Source organism: Phocoena phocoena, chromosome 2, assembly GCF_963924675.1.
Source record: "Phocoena phocoena chromosome 2, mPhoPho1.1, whole genome shotgun sequence".
Classification (NCBI taxonomy): domain Eukaryota; kingdom Metazoa; phylum Chordata; class Mammalia; order Artiodactyla; family Phocoenidae; genus Phocoena; species Phocoena phocoena.
This window is the reverse complement of record NC_089220.1, coordinates 172,624,375-172,639,864: the sequence shown is the minus strand read 5'-3', so window position 1 is coordinate 172,639,864 and position 15,490 is coordinate 172,624,375. Positions and strand designations below refer to the sequence as shown.

The 15,490-nt window shown below is 36.2% G+C and overlaps 1 protein-coding gene across 3 annotated transcripts in view; it reads left to right on the top strand.

Moving 5' to 3' along the window:
• TRDMT1 (tRNA aspartic acid methyltransferase 1) overlaps positions 1 to 11,781 on the top strand; it is a 49,897-nt gene extending 38,116 nt beyond the window's left edge. For 2 of the 3 annotated variants that reach the window (XM_065870901.1, XM_065870900.1), the window contains 4 exons: positions 872 to 1,194; positions 3,576 to 3,633; positions 4,688 to 4,817; positions 11,553 to 11,653. In XM_065870901.1, the coding sequence (XP_065726973.1) occupies positions 872 to 1,194; positions 3,576 to 3,633; positions 4,688 to 4,817; positions 11,553 to 11,653 (612 nt within the window). Of the gene's footprint in view, positions 1 to 871; positions 1,216 to 3,575; positions 3,634 to 4,687; positions 4,818 to 11,552 lie in introns of all 3 variants that reach the window. The other variant, XM_065870899.1, reaches the window with a different exon arrangement.
• Positions 11,782 to 15,490: the final 3,709 nt, after the last annotated feature.

Sequence of the window (15,490 nt, the reverse complement as noted above, 5' to 3'; positions counted from 1 at the left end):
TAGAATAGAATGCTCAATTGCTATCTATAGGATCTCTCATCATGCTAGCAATTTTATATGCTTCTGCTGAAAATTGGTGTGGATAACAGAGTTTCAGTGGTCCAGTGAAGCTCTCTATAACCCTCACAGGTAAGAACTCAAAAGTTGTGTCCTACTAACAGGGCTTCAGTAGTATCATTTGAAATCCCCGTAATACAATACCAGTATTATACAATACTATGTTATATAATAAAATAGCAATATATCTCCCTTTAATAGTGGGCAGTTCCAAAAACGGTATGTAAAGTATGTGAACAAAGACTTCATCATTAAAAATTCCTGGAACTGTTTTTTCTTTCCCAAAATAGGACTTGATAAATGGTTACCTGTTTTTCAGGAACCAGTTTTTCCTGTGGGACTCAGGGATAGAAATAACCTTTCAGGGTGAAGAGTGCTTTTCATTTTTAATTACTAATTTTCCTTTAGATCATAGGTATGTCCTAGTTTTTTTTTTTTTAATTGAAGGGGAATGGCAAACTTTGATCAAAAACACATTTTCTGGAAATGTTCCTGTTGCTTTTTCAACTTCTTTTCCAAATATAATGCTGTCTCTGTATTCAGCATACTTCCTATTACTTTGTTGAATGGTGTTATTAATTCAGAAAGCAGTAATTTCAGGAAATAAATCATCTATAGCCTGATACCTGTCACTGTATGATGAAAAACTTGTAATGACTTGTATAAATACTAGTAAACCTCAATTTCTATCTTTTTAATGGCAACTCAGTAAAAGCTAAAGAATTTTTTTACATAATGTTGAGTGGATGTTATTAATATGTCTTTTATTTTTAAGAAAGCTTTTGAGAGTTTGTGTATTTTTACTTAATGCCAGGTACTGATGGAGTTCCCCCAAACTGAATCTGAACATCCACAAAAACATGCGATAGATTCAGAAAAGAAAATTGAAGAAAAGAAAATTGAGCCAAATATTTGCTCTGATAGCAGCACACAATGTTCTGGAAAAGAAGCCATTCTTTTTAAGCTTGAAACTGCAGGAGAAATTGACAGGAAACGTCAACAGGACAGTGATCTCTCTGTGCCAATGCTAAGAGATTTTCTTGAAGATGACATTGACATGAATTCATACTTTTTACCGCCAAAGTCATTGCTGCGATATGCTCTTCTGTTAGACATTGTTAAGCCCACATCCAGAAGGTCCACGTGCTTTACGAAAGGGTAGGTTTTAAAGAGTCTCTGTTCGTGGCATATCCAAAATAACCAGGTTTTCGTAACTATTGTTTCTCTTAGTTCTTCTCAAAACAAGGAGCATTTTATAAAATGTTTCTGCTAGAATGACTTTTTTCACCCTTAATCGCCTGCTTGCGTGTTCCAGTAGAATGCACAAGTGAAGATTCCTTCTGGCAGAACCCACAAAAGTGCTCATAGAAGACAATGCCATCGTTTGGTGACCTTCGTAGGAGCTTAATTACCCACAGTGGAGACATGGTTTCTATAGATGGTGAATTGCTAATTTTTTAGCACCTTTCTTTTTATGGTACCTCAAAAATTTCTGTCTACTTTCATGATCAATGTACAAGAAGAAATTAAATTTTAATATCAAGAAATAACATTGAATATCCTGGAGCACATTATAGCATGTTTAACTTTTATTTAGTTTTTTGAATTAATAGTATATTCTTATAGTTCAAAATCCAAAAGGAACTAAGATTGTAAGATTTCCTTCCAATTCTGCCTCTTGTTCATCCAGTTTCCCTCCCTACGTGCAACCGATGATTTCAGGTTACTCTCTAGTCTTCCAGAGGTATTGCATGTGAGGTGTGTTTAAATATACATGTATATTTTTACCCCCTCCTGTGAGTAAATGGTAGCATACCATATTCATTATTATGTGTACTTTTTTTCATTGAGCAGTATAATTTGGATACTATTACCTATGGGTGCTTAAAGAACTTTCGTATGTTCATAGTATAGGAATATCATAATTTCTCTTACTGGTTACCTGTTGATGGGCATTTAGGGGACATCCTTTGGATTATTTCTCAAGAAATAGTGTTTTTCAACTTTTTTTTTTTAAACCTAGGAAGAAGGGTGGAAATTAGACCCTTCAAGAAAAATTTGTAAAAGATCCATCCCTACCCCTGTTTGTTAATTTCACGGAGGCTCTTTTGATAGGTAGTTGTGTGATTTAAAAATTCAAGCCTTCGGGCTTCCCTGGTGGCTCAGTGGTTGAGAATCTGCCTGCTAATGCAGGGGACACGAGTTCGAGCCCTGGTCTGGGAGGATCCCATATGCCGCGGAGCAACTAGGCCCGTGAGCCACAACTACTAAGCCTGCGCGTCTGGAGCTTGTGCTCCGCAGCAAGAGAGGCCGCGATAGTGAGAGGCCCGTGCACCGCGATGAAGAGTGGGCCCTGCTTGCCACAACTAGAGAAAGCCCTCGCACAGAAACGAAGACCCAACACAGCAAAAATAAATTAATTAATAAACTCCTACCCCCAACATCTTCTTTAAAAAGAATTCAAGCCTTCTCTCTTTACCTACTAGCTAGTTGTCTTGTACAAGACACTATGCCCCCGACATAATCGTACCAGGCTCACCCTGACTTTATCATACCCTGCCCTTGTACTTTCAGGGCAATGGGTTTATTGCTTTCCATTACCTTAAAAGACTTCACTCAGCTGTTGTATATTTCCAAGTCTGCTAGGTTCTGTTTAGGACTCTCATAAAACAGGAGTTATCAATTTTGTAATAAAAAACAACTTTGAAATTCTTTTATAATTATAAAAATGGTATAAAAGAAGCCTTATTGTAGAAGTCTATTTTAGTGTAGATAATATAAACACACACACACACACACGTGATATATAAGAAAACAGCTTTTCTTTGATGGTGACTTTCTCTAATTTCTATTTTAAATTCATCTATTAGGACAAAAATGTCAAACAGCCAGCTTGGCAATGATCTTAGGGAAAGAAATATTACTAATACCTTGCATGTCTGTAGTGTGTGGTATTTTTAATACATTTTTAACAATAGTCTGTTTTGTGATAAAGAGTAAAAACATACAGTGTTACAGTCAGAGGCAGAGGCACGTGTGGTGGGCCTGAGTTTGTCATGAGACTGGAGAGTACGGTTTTGGGTTCATGAGAAGAAATGACGGTTCAGGCATTCTAAGAAAAGAGCAGCAATTTATATTCACCTACATAACGTTTGGTCTAATGTGGCAGGGATGTCAGTATTGAATAGCAGTTAGATATAAAGTCCTAACAGATGCATACTTCCTGTGCATTTAAATGTGATGAACATTTAAAAAATGACAATAATGTACATGCAGACTAGTCTTTATGCAACAAACACTATGCCAAGTTTAGTGTCTGAGAATTTTCAACAGACTGATCTTATGTCTTTCACCTGGTAAGTTTTTTAATTACAAAGCATATTTATGTGATACTATTTAGAATATTTCAGAAGGATGTATTAACAACTATGTAAGATTGATTCATTCAAGAAAGATTTAAGAAATTTAGCATTAGCAAATATATTAGATGCTACAAACTATTTGTGTTAATTTTTTAGTTACGGACGCTACCTCGAAGGGACAGGATCTGTGTTGCAGACTACAGAGGATGTGCAGGTAGTACGCATGCTGCAGAACTAAAATATTTGAAAATTATTTTAAATGAAATTATCTTTAATACTTAAAATTTGAGAATGTTAAAATAAGTTTACATGTTCAACTGGAATGAATATGTGTATATAATAATTATTTACTATAGAATAAATCTTCTTGTTGCTAGATATGAGTATATGTACAAAAAGTGTTTTATGTTTTTACTTTCTTGTTTTTCTTCTTACCTTTTGTTTTTCTTTCTGTTCCATAAAGAGTAATTTGAAGTGCAGAGGACGGCACCTAATGTTCTCTAAAATTATGCGCAAATATCTTAGTATCGGAGCCTTCCTTTGGAGCACATACTATAAAAATGCCTGTTAGGGAAAAAAATCTATATTTTAGGAAGGCTTTTTATTAATACTTCTATTGCTAATTCTTTACGGTATCATGGTTGAATACAAGCTTGATATATTGCAAGTTTTATATACTTCTGAATAATTTTGAAGTGAAATCACATTGTCTTCTTTTATGCTGATTTAAACTCTTACTGTTAATAAAATTGACCCTTGCTAAAAACCCTATCAGAGACAAACGGATGTCTGGATTTGAGAAGTCATATTTATTAAATATATTTTATCATTTTAAGAAAATACCTTAATTTGATAAAATTGGTCATAAACAGTAAACATTTTAATGGCTGCTTATTTGCTTTGTAAAATCGACTTATTGGTTGACCAAGTTTCTTTTTTGTATCTTTCACTACATTTCTTTTATGTTATATTGTCATTTATTATTTCTATTCTTTTTTTGTTGTTGTTTATTTTTGAGGGGCCAAAAATGACAGATACCCTGAGAGTATCCTGATCTATTCGGCATTAAGGTTTCGTTTGTTTTCTGAGTTTACCTGGCCCCTGATGAGCCAGTTACACAGTTCATTGCACAGAGATGTTTTTACCCGGTGGTGCCATGTGTTACAGAAGACTATGCGTCCGTCGTTTTGAAACTGTCTCACAATAGACGATATTATCTTAACAAGTCTAATTGCACTCTATTAGTTATTTTGGATGTTTTCCTACAGGTTGAGAATATCTACAGATCCCTTACCAATTTGTCACAAGAAGAAAAGATAACAAGATTGTTAATGCTTCAACTTCGATTTTTCACTCCTAAAGAAATAGCAAATCTCCTTGGATTTCCTCCAGAGTTCGGTATGTGGGATACATGCAGACCCCAGCTTTCACTGATTAAAGGTCTCAAAATTCATTAGGGACTCGTGCATAGTTTATGAATAAACCCTTGCCCAGACGGATGTGAGAGCGCTTCCTTTCCTGATTGTGCCATCTTTGACATCTTCCTTCCCTCCTGTGTCTGCTTTCTTCATAACCTGCCCTAGTCCATTCCCTTCAGACTCAGTTCCCCTTCTCCTTCACTCCAGTAGTGGTTCCAGGTGCTTTGCAGGAACAGAAGGGCCAAATCAGCAATTCCTCACTTCTCCCCACAGATGGTTGTCCATAGCATCTCTTTCTCGAATTTATTTTTTTGCTTCTAGGAGTACTATTCGAATAACCTCACACTAGATCTTATGAAAGAATGCGTAGAATTGTCTTTGTTTTAATGAAGAAATTAACAGGCAATTGAGGAGTTTATTTTTGTGTGGTGGGGTGGTATGCATTTGTACTCCTACTCCTTGGAGATAGCACTCTTATCAATTATATAATTGATAGAATTGATTCCTTCCCTACAAGGTTTCAGTGGAGAAAAGAAAAAGCGGAGAGGTGGTCTAGAAAGGAACTTTCCTAATGGAAAGTAAGGGTGACTCAGGAGCACAGATGCCAGAACTGACACGAAGTTAGGGAATCTGAAGACGGACTCTCAGGAAGGAAAATGAAGATACCGCTGCCAAGGGAGAAAGACAAGTAGTGAGGAAAGCCAGGGATTGTTGCTATTAAGAGACTGGACACAGCGCCTTTGCCTCTTAGAGCACCCCGCCCCTCCCTGGTCCCCCTTCCTTGGCGCTGCTGCTCTTGCTGTGTGGATGCCATCGGTTTCCTGGGCTGCGGTGGGTGTGTTCCTAGTACCTGGCTCCTGGGAAGGGAGAGACACAGACCTCCCTCACATGCTTCCAGGGCTGCACAAGGAGGAAACGTGCTTTTGATAACTGATTGGGAGCTTGAATGCAGAAAAGCCAAACTTTGCTAAATCTAATGTTGTAATATTAATACAGTCCTATTCTTGAAGAACATCATGGGTTAAATAGACCATGTTTTAAAATCTAAATAATGGATTTACAGTTGAGGTTTGGAAAGCATCTTTTTGTACACTGGGAACAAACTGCCAACAGGATTTGACTACCCTCTTGGTAATTGATTCTCCAAGCATAGTCAAAGCAAACAGGTTTATTTTGTACTCTGACTTTTTTTGGTGATCTCATTCAGTTTGAAACATCCCGGGGAGTGTTTTTTAAGAAAACACAGACTTTCCGTGTCTTAGTTTATGTCACAAAGTGAGTGAGAACATCAGTAAAACAAAGAACTGAGAATTGGACTCAGGAATTTAATTCCCAGTCTACTGTCGTGGTTACTTTTTTTTTTTTTTTCATATTTTAGGATGAGCAATCGAAGGTATTTTCTGTACTACTACAGAGAGAAAAGAGATTTACTGTCGAACAGCAACTAATTTCTAAGTTTTATTTGAGTGCTTATTTTTTCAAGCAGTAGCAATCACTTTGGTAATAGTGAAATTTAGCACATACCCCAGAGTCAGACTGACCGAGTGTGAACCCTAGCCCTACTGAAGCCGCTCTCTGCCGTAGTTTATGCATCTGTAAAATGGGGATAATTATAGCACCGACTTTATAGGGCTGTTGTAACAGTTAAGTGAGTTAACGTATGTCACATGCTTGCAACCTATCTGACACATAATATAAAATTCGTGCTTTTATATTTTAAATGATAGGTGTTTTAGCCTTTACTTTATAAATATTTTTTCTCAGTATTTAAAAATATCTAAGGGGTAAAATAGGATTTTTCGAAGTTCTCTGAAAACATATATATAATACATGCGAGAAAGCCTTTTTCATTGCTTTACCGTATTTTAATATGTGACATATGTGTATAGTCAGTGCCCTCCTGTCACCACTGAGCAGCCCTGTGACATAACTGTCCTGCACGTGTGCCTCTGACGTCACGGACCCTGGGTCCAAAATGGGCATTCTTTGCGTTGCTTGTCCACCGGCCATGATGGATTTGCATTGATTCTCCCACACATTTTGCCCTGGTTCTCTCTGTGGCCAGTGGCACGCATTCATGAGACAGCAGGCTTTGGAAGAGACAGACACTAACCGACACTTACTGAATAAAAGCTGTTCTCTTGACCTTGTTAATTCTAGGTTTCTTTGCTTTTGAGGATTATTATTTTTAATGTACCTAAGTTTTTAAAAAGTCACCTTTTAACTTTACAAAATTATGTAATTCTTTGCACAAGTGAGTTTAGATTTTAATATCTATGTATAAAATACACACATGCATATGTATATATGTGTATATATGTATGTGTATATATATATAATTTTTACAAATCTGACTTGTTTTCAGACATCTCTTCCCCTCTGATATAATCTTGGTATCTCAAGGCATCGTCCTAGGGGTAGTCTAAAAGTTTGTAGGTATTTCTGCCTCTGGCTACTTTGAAGTAAATAATTTGAGATGACTAATGTGCTTGCCTAAGACATATTATCTTTATAATAGCAATTTTATGATCATGCTCAATTGCAAATATCATTTTATTATGGTAATCACTGTTATTTTATTGCAGTAAGTATAATGTCTAGTGTTGATGAAGCAACTTTATCAGGTTTTGAAATTTTGCTATTTTTAATGCTCTTCAATTATTTCCTTTATTACCTGATTTGCTTTTCCTATATTTAATTGCTATGCCAAATGATTCTGAATGTGAAATTCTGGAATTGTAATTAAGATTCTGGCATCCACTCTTACGCATGGACAGTCTTTTACGGTGGTATGTGCAAGGTTTTGTTCCAGCAAATGTAGTATCTGTGGGCCATTTTGTTTTGCAAAAGAATGAAGCAAATTGAACTTCAGTATGAGAATGTCAGTTTCTGGAAGCAGAATGTAAAAAAGCAACTCTGAGGGACTTGTATCCAGAATACATAAAGAACTCTTATGACTCAACAATAAAAAGAAAAATAATCCAATTTAAAAGTGGGCAAAGGATTTCAATAGACACTTCTCCAAAGAAAATAGATAAATGACCAATAAGCACATGAAAAGATGTTAAACATTATTAGATATTAGGGAAAGGTAAATCAAAACCACAGTAAGATACCACTTCACAAAAAGACAGACAATAACAGTGTTAACGAATTGTGGAGAAATCAGGTCCCTTGTACACTGTTGGTGGGAATAAAATGGTGCCGCTGCCTTAGAAAGCATTCTGGCAGTTCCTCAAATGTTAGACACAGAGTTACTGTATGACCCCACAATTTCACCCCTAGGTGTATATCCAAGAGAACTGAAAAAAGCTTAACACATACATACATACGTACATGTTCATAACATCAATGTTTATAATAATCAAGAAGTAGGGAAAAAGCCCAGATGTCTATTAATGAATGAATGAATAAATAAAATGTGGTATATCTATAAGATAGAATATTATTCAGACAGAGAGAAGAATGAACTATTGGTACCTGTTATAACATGAATGAGCCATTTTTTCCCTCGGATCAGATAATTTTTACTGATGTGCTTGATGTTTGAGTTACACTATATTTTATAGTCGTATTATACAACATACATAATATTGTGAATACATAATGTTATTATAAGGACTAAGATATTAAACATAGAATACTTGGCTTTTAAAAAATATTCCAGAGTCAACATGAATGAACCTTGAAAGCACTACGCGAAAGCAGCCGGAGACAAAAGACAGCATATTGTATGGTTCCGTTTGTATGAAGTGTTCAGAATAGGCAATCTCTGGAACAGAAAGTAGATCAGTAGTTGAGGGGCAGGGAGGGGACATGGAGAGTGACTGCTAATGGGTGCCAGCATTCTTTTTAAAAAAAATTTGTATTGAAGTATATAATTAGCATATAACATTGTATTAGTTTCAGATGTACAACATTACAACATAATGATTCAACATTTGTATACATTGCAAAATGATCACCCACCATAATAAATCTAGTTAATATCCATTACCATACATCGTTACAAAATTCTTTTTTCTTGTGATGAGGACTGTTAAGATCTCTCCTAGCAATTTTCACATATGCAATACAGTATTGCTAACTATAGTCACCATGCTCTACATTATATATCCCCAGGACTTATTTATTTTTATAACTGGTAGTTTGTACCTTTTGACCCCTTTCACCCATTTTTCCCCCACCTGTGCAACCACCAATCTGTTTTCTGTATCTATGACCTTGGTTTTTTAAATTTGTTTGTTTGCTTGCTTTGGTTTTTAGATTCCACATATAAGTGAGATCATACAGTATTTGTCTCTCTGACTTCGCTTGGTATAATGCCCTCAAGGTCCATTTCATTCTTTTTTATGGCTGGGTAGTATTCCATGGTGTGTGTATGTGTGTGTGCATTTTCTTTTTTCATTTACCCATCGATGGACACGTAGGTTGTTCCCGTATCTTGTCTGTTGTAAATGATGCTGCAATGAACATGGGGGTGCACGTCTCTTTTCTAATTAGTATTTTTGTTTTCATTGGCTAAATACCCAGGGTGGAATTGGTGGATTATATGATTGTTCTATTTTTAATTTTTTAAGGAACCTCCATACTGTTTTCCATAGTGGCTGCACCAATTTAAATTCTCACCATCAGTGCATAAGAGTTCCCTTTTCTCCATGTTCCTTCCAGCTCTTGTTATTTCTTGTCTTTTGGATAATAGCCATTATAACAGATGTGAAGTAATATCTCATTGTGGTTTTGATTTGCATTTCCCTGATGATTAGTGATGTTGAATATCTTTTCATGTGCCTATTGGCCATCTGTATGTCTTCTTTGGAAAAATTTTTATTCAAGTCCTCTGCCCATTTTTTAATCTGATTATTTATCGTTTTGCTGTTGAATTTTATGACTTCATTATATAATTTGGGTACTAAACCCTTATCAGATATATGATTTGCAAATATTTTCTCCTGTTCAGTAGATTGCCTTTTCATTTTGCTCATTATTTCCTTTGCTGTGCAGAAGTTTTTTAGTTTGATGTAGTCTCAGTTGTTTATTTTTGCTTTTGTTGCCTTTGCTTTTACAGTCAGATCCAAAAAACCATGGACAAGACTGATGTCAAGGAATTTACCACCTACGTTTTCTTCTAGGAGTTTTATGGTTTGAGGTCTTACATTCAGGTGTTTAATTCATTTGGAGTTAATTTTTGTGTATGGTGTAAAATAGTGGTACAGTTTCATTCTTTTGCCCGTATCTGTCCAATTTTCCCAACACCATTTATTTAAGAGACTTTCCTTTCCCCATTGTATATTCTCAGCTCCCTGTCATAAATTAATTAACCACATATGTGTGGGTTTATTTCTAGGCTGTCTATTCTGTTCCTTTGATTTCTGTGTCTTTTTATGCTAATGTCATACTGTTTTGATTACTTTAGCTTTGTAATGTAGTCTGAAGTCAGGGAGCATCGTGATTGGTTCTCCCTCAAGGTTGCTTTGGCTACTTGGGATCTTTTGTGATGCCATAGGAATTTTAGGATGTGGTTTCTATTTCTGTGATAAATGCCATTGGAATTTTGATAGGGATTGCATTAAATCTGTAGGTTGCTTTGGATAATATAGACATTTTAACAATATTAATTCTTCCAGTTCATGAGCATGGAGTACCTTTATTTGTGTCTTCAATTTTTTTCATCAGTGGTTAAATTTATTCCTCAGTATTTTATTCTTTTTGATGTGACTGTAAATGGGATTGTTGTCTTATTTTCTCCTTCTGATAGTTTGTTGTTAATGTACAGAAATCAGCAGATTTCTATATATTGATTTTGTATACTGCAATTTCATTCATTCATTCTAACCATGTTTTGATGAAGTCTTTAGAGTTTTCTATGCATAATATCATGTAATTTGCAGATGGTGATAGTTCTACTTCTTCCTTTCCAATTTAGATTCCTTTTTTTGCCTAATTGTTCTGGCTAGGACCTCTAATACCATGCTGAATAAAAGTGACAAGAGTGGGTATCTTTTTCTCGTTCCTGATCTTGAGGAAAATTTTTAGCTTTCATTATTGAGTATGATGTTAGCTGTGGGCCAGCTTTCTTTCTGAGGTGATGAAGCTGTTCTAACATTAAATAGTGGGGATGTATGCAAAACTCTGCAACTATACTAAAAACCACTGAATTGTACCCTTTAAAAAGGTGCATTTTAGGGAATTCCCCAGTGGTCCAGCAGTTAGGACTCCTCGTCTCATTGCCGAGGGCCCAGGTTCAATCCCTGATTGGGGAACTAAGATCCCACAAGCCATGCGGCATAGTCATAAATGAATGAATGGATAAATAAATAAATAAGTCTCCCTTTAAAAGAAAAACTGCATTTTATAGTATGTGAATTCTGTCTCCTGAAGGCTGTTATTAAATAACTGAAATAATGGTAGCCACTGCTTTTCCTAAAATGTACTAGTGCTCAGATTTCTATTAGTTCTGTGGATGTTATGTGTGTACATGTGTGTACTGAGCAAATATGATAAGTGATATGATAATATCACATTGTGTAAGCAATGAAATGTTATATAATATTTTTGGCTCCAAATTCTCACTTGTTAATTGAACTTCATGGAGACCTTAGGGACTTATTTATGTAAATAACCACGCTGCTTTTACTAAAGAATACATCCTTTTATCTCTGGAAGTTAATATTGCAAGTGACTGTATTATAAATTGTTACCTTTCTTTTTCTAGGATTTCCTGAGAAGACAACAGTCAAACAGCGTTATCGTCTACTTGGAAATAGTCTCAATGTGCATGTAGTAGCTCAACTAATCAAAATCCTATGTGAATAATTTTTAAGTAACTCTGAAAGATGGTGGCAGTGTTCCATTATATCCAAATAATAATTCTGAAATTCTTTTTTGAATTAATTTTGACAAAATTCAACTAAATTATCTTATTCTCTCGTTAATAAGAATTTGGATTTATCAGGAAAATGCCGTTTTGTTTCCTTAAGTTTATATTACTGTGTTTTGTAAGGTGAAAATTATTGTTATCCTTTAGGGGAATATCTTTTTATATGAAATTGTTAAATATATATGTAAAATATCCCCTTTATAATATTATGGTATAGACAAATTTAGGAACATTAGAATTTTAATGTCTACATGAATATTTTGTAAAGTGTCATAACAGGTGTACTATATGAACTTGAGAAACTGTATGTTGTGTATGTTAATTAAAGAAGTTGCTTTATGAATCTATCATTTTACTTTTTTAAAATAATTCTTCCTATTTCTAAAATGATGATTCTAATTCTGCCCTGTTTAAAATATTGAATGTTTTACTTAATTTCAATTTTTTAAACATTCCTTTATTTTATCTAAACAAATGTGTATAATATTTTAGACCAAATTATCATCATTTACCTTCTACAACAGTCCGAAGAAAATCTCAGAAATAGTAATCCTAATTCTTGATTACCTCTCCATCGGTATGCCATAGAAAGTGTAGGTGCACATTATTTAATTATCTTTAATTCTACTTCCTTCTGAAAGACAAAACTCACTGTCCCTTTTTCATTTGTACATACCTACCTGTAGTTTGCTATCTTCAGAGCTTGCTTTTGTCTTCCTTTTCAGCTTCTTGTTGTAAGTTGAATTTGCCATCATGATCTAAGGAATGTAGCACAGCATTAAGATTTTAGGGAGGGAACTCTGCCCTCTGACCCCATTCCACATACCTATTCTGTGAATTAACTTTTATAACTTTAACTTTCTCTGACTCTCCCTCTCCATAGACTTCTTGGAATTAGGACTCTAATCAGACTAAATCTTGCATCATAAATCCTGTGGTTTTGATTTTGGTGATAAAACCAAGTGACAAATAGAAGAGAAATGAAAAGAAATAAGATGAGAAATTTTGTCACAAAATTTTAATTCATATTTTTATTCTTAAAAAACAATCATCCTGATATGGAAAAATTGGAACCCTATGCATTACTGATGGGAATGTAAAATAGTGCAGCCTCTGTAGAAGATAGATGATAATCCCTTTAAAAAAATTAAACACAGAATTACCATGTGATAAAGCAATTCCACTTCTAGGTATATACCCAAAAGAATTGAAAAGAGGGACTAAGATATTTGTATACCAATGTTCATTGCAGCGTTATTGACGATATTCAGCCGTAAAAAGGAAGGAAATTCTGACACGTTACAACATGGATGAACCTTGAAGACATTATATTCAGTGAAATAAACCAGACACAAAAGGACAAAGTCTGTATAATAATTCCATTTATATGAGGTATGTACAAGAGTCAAATTCATAGAGATAGAAAGTAGACTACTGGTTACCAGGGCTCAGGAGACCAGGGAAATGGGAGTTCACGTTTAATGGGTGTAGAGTGTCTGGGGGAGGTGCCAGAGTTCTGGAGGTGGGTAATGGTGATGGTTACACAACACTGTGAGCGTAGTTAATGGCACTGAATTGCATGCTTGAAAACTGCTTAAATGGCACATTTTATGTTATGTGCATTTTATCACAATTAAAAAAAACAAACATTCCCCACCACCATTTTTTCAGAAGAACTCATAGATAAATATGGGAATAGGGAAGCTGTAGACCAATGCATATATGTATCCACTATCACTGTCTACATTTTGTGTATGTGTTTAAAGATGAACCTTAGTACAAGTCTCGTAAATGATAGTATACAGCTATCTGAAATCACTTTGGCACACTTTCTCTGTTTTCCTCACTGATGAAGAGATTCTTACCAATAAGAAGGTTCAGAGTTTTACTATGATTATGCTGTAATTATAGTGTCCTGTGCCCCGCTGTGCAATGCTACAGCAACATGTGTTGAGTTACAGCGCACCAGGCAGAAACATATGAAGGCTCTGTGGCGCCACGTGCATACCAGCTAGGAGCTAAAATATAGCTTTGTGAAAAATTTTAAATTATTGAAGTACATCCATGGGCGGATTGTGATTCTTGCCCTTAATTAATTATATATAATAGCAAGCACAAAATTCATACATTAATGAAGATATATTTACCAGAGTATCACTTAATTCGCATATATACACATCTTGGAAATTCTGATATTTGGACTTACTGTACGCTTATTCAACATTTTGGAAAATATAGGCTCTCCTTTTAAAAAAACGATAATTAAATCTTTGCCATTTCTAACAGGAAACTGATTTTTTGTTCTCCCCTTTGCATCGCTTGTGCTCTTTTATTTCTTTTTTAAATTTTTTTTTAAAAATGTATTTATTTATTTTGCACTTGGGCTTTGTCTAGTTGCATCGAGCAGGGGCTGCTCTTCGTTGCGGTGCGCGGGCTTCTCACTGCCGTGGCTTCTCTTGTTGCGGAGCGTGGGCTCTAGGCGCGCGGGCTTCAGTAGTTGTGGCACGCGGGCTCAGTAGTTGTGGCTCGCGGGGTCTAGAGCGCAGGCTCAGTAGTTGTGGCGCACAGGCTTGTTGCTCCACAGCATGTGGGATCCTCCCGGACCAGGGCTCGAACCCGTGTCCCCTGCATTGGCAGGTGGATTCTTAACCCCTGCGCCACCAGGGAAGCTCCCACTTGTGCTCTTTTAAATGGTTTGCCAAATAATCATAAATGATTTATTACCCTGCTTCATATTTTTAGTAAGTTTTCCATACCGAAATATAATGCATGAGAGAAATCAATTTAAACCAAATGAATCATATTGGAAAATGATTTTGAAGAGGAGTTATGTAGTCATAGGAGAAAGAGCCAGTGCTCGATCATCTTAACCCTTAGTGGCAGGCAGTAGAGCCAAATGATGAGGGCGGTGAGTCGCCCTGTTGCTGAGGGATCAGCTGACCCTCTGCAAGCTCAGAGTCCCCTGAACATTGTGTTCTGGCTAGTAAATCAGACCTGCACAGTAGGCACTGCCCTGTGCCTGGAAAAGTGAGAAAATACCACTGACTATCAGCCAACTTGCTCCCCCTCACAAGACAGAGCCTTTTAAGGAGACAAAACCAGTAGTTGAGATTGTGAAAGTTGATGGGCCACCTAGCACTAAAATTATTTTTTTGAGGTATTGGGCAAGATTCTTTAACAAAAATCACAGTTTGTCTTTTGTTCTAACCTCAACCTAATTTGGGTCAGAAGTTATTAAATTGTAGGAGGCTTTTGAGGGTAGATGAGTGAAGCTAAGCACAAGTGAAACTGGTTTGATTCTAGCTCTAGCAGTACACAATAAAGAAGCATCCGCCGTATGAGCCAGCCTCAAGCACGTACTGAAGGATGCGTTCTGTGGGCCAGCTGCCGTGTCTGCACCCAAACTAAAGTGGCTCTGGTTGCTCGTTGTTTTGCTTTTTTTTTTTTTTTTGCGGTACGCGGGCCTCTCACTGTTGTGGCCTCTCCGGTTGCGGAGCACAGGCTCCGGACACTCAGGCTCAGCGGCCATGGCTCCCGGGCCCAGCCGCTCCGCGGCATGTGGGATCCTCCCGGACTGGAGCACAAACCCGTGTCCCCTGCATCGGCAGGCGGACTCTCAACCACTGCGCCACCAGGGAAGCCCTGCTCGTTTTGTTTTGATAACTTTATGATTTAAAATCAAAAGTTAGAATCAACAACTTCCCAAATAAGCCAAGATAACACAATAAGCCCATATAGGTAAAGTAGTTAAAGGATGTTTTTCTGAGTTGGTT